At 33.7% G+C, this 4,279-nt stretch overlaps 1 protein-coding gene across 1 annotated transcript in view; it reads right to left on the reverse strand.

Annotated features, from left to right (window-relative positions):
* The window catches only part of LOC107633086 (pollen receptor-like kinase 3), a 2,576-nt gene extending 1,200 nt beyond the window's left edge, over positions 1-1,376 (reverse strand). The window contains exon 1 of the mRNA XM_021118913.1: positions 1-1,376. This exon is cut by the window's left edge and continues 280 nt beyond it. Coding sequence (XP_020974572.1) covers positions 1-972 — 972 coding nt within the window. The 5' untranslated portion in view covers positions 973-1,376.

The following is a 4,279-nucleotide window of genomic DNA, read 5'->3' on the forward strand; positions in this document are numbered from 1 at the left end:
TCCCTCCGGCGCCCTGTAGCCGTTCGTACTCGCCACGTGAATGTCCACCATCGAATCCACACTGTTTATTCTCCCCATCAACCCGAACTCATCGTTCCTCCGCCGCGCCTTTACGAACACGAACACAAGCGCTGCCACTGCAGCCAAGAACAGAAACAGGATAATCTTCATGCCCCACCCTGACCCTGACCCTGACCCTTGATTCTTATCAAGCGGTGGTAACGTGTACGAAGACGAGGAAGGCAAGCCACTACTATCGCAGCTTCTCCTCAACGGCTTCCCGCAAAGCTTCTCGTTCCCGCTACCAGCAAACGCATTCTCACCGAACCTAGCCAGCGCTTCCGGTATAGGACCTTCGAGGTTGTTGTAGGACGCGTTGAACGAGGTCAAATCTTCCTTCACAGCGGGTATCCTTCCGGTGAAGTGGTTGTTCTCGATGTGAAGCTCTTTGAGAAGCGCTAGCTCCATCAAAGATTCGGGTATCTGGCCGGAGAAGCTATTCGAGTCGATCCAAACTTTCTTTAGGGAAGTCAATTTGGAGAAGAAATCGGAAGGGATGGGCCCGGAGAATTGGTTGTAGGAGAGCAAGAGGACTTTGATGGCGCCGAGCCTGCTGAAGTCAGGGATTGGGCCCGTGAAGCTGTTGTTGGTGAAGCTTAGGGTCCTGAGCCCGGGGATCTCGGCAAGAGCGTCTATGTTGATGGTACCAGACAAGCCCATGTCGGAGAGGCGAATGCCCATTACCATGCCGTCGGCGCACACCAGGCCCATCCAGTTTTCGCAAGGTGACGTGTTGGGTTCCCACGTGTACAGCAAGCGATCGCCGTTGGTGAAGGATTGTTTCAGCTTTTGAAGGGACTCCGCGTCGCCTGAGAGAGACAGTGGGAGGCTGTAGAGAGAGACAGCAATGAACAAGAACACGCAGAAAACGTGACTGCGGCGGTTGTGGTTGTTAGAGCGAACAGCGGCCATTATTTTTTCTTATTAATTTAATTTATTGGTAATGCCGAGAGCCTTTGAGGGAATGTGTGTGTGTTGGTTAGACGTTAGAGGCTCTTGGGTTTGAGAATGGACCGCTGCTCGGAGAGGTTGAGGTTAAAGTATTTGGTTTCTTCCTGTTGTCTATGAAGATGAAGATTTTTTGGGGGTCTAATTTGTTGCCCCTTTGTTTTGTTGTTTTGTGTGTGCGCGCCATGTTGGGGGGAAGGGTGGGGTTTGGAGGGAGGGGGAGAGAGAGTGTGTGTGGGGTGGAATTGGTGATGATGGTGTTGTTGCCAGAATTACCATGTAATGTGCTAAAAATAGATGGTCAGAGGAATAATATTCGGAGATGATATAGATAGACCGGGATTGGAGGGAGTGTGCGTGCAATTTTTTGTTTGTTTTGCGTAGACCGGTCACATAATGCATTGCAGGATATATTTCTCTTTGGAAATTAGGGGAAAATTTGAGTTTTTTTAGGTAGATAATAATTTTTAAATAATATAAATAATGAGTTTTAAAATTAATTTAATAAAGTAAAAAAATATCATTTGCATACTAAGTGAATTTGAGCATCTAATTATGGTTAATTATGCACGAGTAAATCGAATAAAAAAGAATAACTATCCAATTAAAAATAATTATCATAATTATTTGCATATATATTAAATTGAACATCTGATATATTCATTGTTCACATTGTTTAATATTTTCATTGTATACTTATATTTTTCTAAAAAAATTTTCAGTTTTAAAATGAAGCAATGGCATTCCAAGTTGCTACGTAGTTGTTAGATTATCTAAGTTTTTTTTTGACAATTAAATTTAATTAAATTGATTCAAAACACAACAAAAATCAATTTTATTAATAAGAGTATGAATATACACTTCAACTTCAAGTCATTTCATATCTTTTTTTTTTGTGTTCTTCCTCCTTATTTTTTGTGTTTTTTTTCATGTTTCTTCTTTTTCGCGAGTTTTCAATTCATCGACATTCTTTTATTGTTGCGTTTTTTTTACTCTTTTTTTATCTGATAGTTGATTTTTTTTTTTAGTTTTATTTCTCTTAAAAGAGTGAAACAAGAAGAATTATGAGAAAACGAAATAAAAAGAAGATGAAGAAAAAAAAGATGAAAAAGAAGAAGTAGCAGATGATGAGGAGGAAGAAGAGGAAGAGTTTTGAATTATGTAGAATTCATCAGAACAAATAACACCAAAATTTCACAATAATATATAAATTTCTTAATTTTTACTCCAAAATTTTGTTACAAAAGCATAAAAATATCTTTTTTAATGTTGTATTTTTTTTCTTTTTATTTTTCTTTATTTATTTTTTTTTGTTACTTTTATTTCTTCTTTTTAGAAGCATTGCTTCTCATATTAAATTTGAATGAACATGTTTGTAATGTATTACAATCTTATTTAGTTGAATGAATGTAGGGGTCTTCATCATCCAAGTGACTTTGTAATATTATGTATTTTTTCTTCTTCTTCGTTTGATTTTTTCTTGTTTTTATTCTTGTTAAAAGAGTAAAACAAGAAGAATCATGAGAAGGTAAAACAAGAAGGAAAAGATAAACAAAAAATGAAGAAGGAGAAGGAGGAGTTTTGAGTTATCATTAAGTAATTTTAGTGCATTCTGAATTTAAATAAGGTGTACTTTTGATCTGTGCTTATTTTGGATTGAGTTCGTTTGTGTGACATCATCATTAAGTAATTTTGGTGCATTTTAGATTTAAATAAAGTGCACTTGATCTACGCTTATTTTGAACCGAGTTTGTTCGTGTATCGTTAGTAATTTCGGTGCATTTTGGATTTAAGTAAGGTGCACTTTTAGTCTAATCTTATTTTGAACTGAGTTTGTTTGTGTGTCGTCATCATTAAGAAATTGCGGTGCATTCTGAATTTGAACTGTTATACATATAAGAAGAAGACGACGATGATGATAATAATGATGATGGAGTAGGAGGTGGAAAAAGAAAAGGAAGTAGGAGATTAAAAAAATTCAAATGAAAAAAGAAGGAGGATGAAGAGGAGATGGAGGTAGTGACATGGTGGTGGTGACAACAACAATAATAAAAGAGAAAGATAAAGAAAAATAAGGAAAAGAAGAAAATGACGATGATGACAATAATGATAACGATGATAATAATAACGTTGATGATAAAAATGGAGGAAAAAGAAAAGCAAAAAGAAAGAGAAAAAATTTAAATGGAGAAGAATGAAGAGGAAGTGGAGGAGAAAAAGGAAGTGACAGTAGTGATAGTGATCGCAATGATAATAATAAAAGAAGAAGAAAAAGATGCAATAATGATATAGGAGAAAAAAAAAAATGATGCAACAACAAAAAGATGCAATAATGACATAGGAGAAAAAGAAAAAAAAATGATGCAACAACAACACGTAAATAAAAACGAGGCGTGTGTGAATTTAAAATCCTTGATAATACTTTAGTTATGGTTAGGTATTTTATTTGATGGTTAAACTTTTCTCTTTTTAAGATATATTTATTAGCCAATACTATTGGTGTTATGTGGCTTGGGTATATAGATAAAGAATGTTTTTCTTTACTTTTTTTTTATCAGTCAGAAACAACACATAAATTTACATATTTTAGTCTTTTTCAATAATTTGCAATTTATTAGTGATATGAATTAAAATTAAATTATTTTACTTTTTTTTACTATGGACCAACTACCTTAAATAAAAAAATAGTATCCACCCAAATTATGGATCAACTACACTTTCATTTCACATTAAAGTGAAGCATAATTATTAATTAGAGATAATTCTAATATTTTTAGTTTAAATAAATAAATATATTATCCAATTCAATATATTGATCTATTTTTTTAAACTCAATTAATGTGCTTCTACTTCTGCCACACTATCGATGAGATTGAAGTTGAGAAAGGAGCTTAGGTAATGAATAAAAAAGTAAAGAAGTTTTTTTGGCTTTTACATGACAGCATTGCCCTTATTTATTTTGGGTTAGGTTGTGTTACACTAGCAAGGAATGGGATGGTACCTATAAATTTAGAACTTTCAAACTTTTTTTTGAAATTAAAAAATAAACTTGTTATATATATTTATTTTAGAGTAATTATTCAAATTAATTTCTGAAATTTTTTAAGTTGGATACTTTAATCTCTTAGATTTTAAAATACACAAAACAATTCTTAAGAACATTCACCAAATAGTTCATTGAAATTAAACACATAATTAAACAAAAAATAAAAGATATAAACTAAGTAAGGTTTGAATATGTAGAGTTTTTATCGCTCACTTCTAAAATCAT

Source organism: Arachis ipaensis, chromosome B03 (genome assembly GCF_000816755.2).
Source record: "Arachis ipaensis cultivar K30076 chromosome B03, Araip1.1, whole genome shotgun sequence".
Classification (NCBI taxonomy): domain Eukaryota; kingdom Viridiplantae; phylum Streptophyta; class Magnoliopsida; order Fabales; family Fabaceae; genus Arachis; species Arachis ipaensis.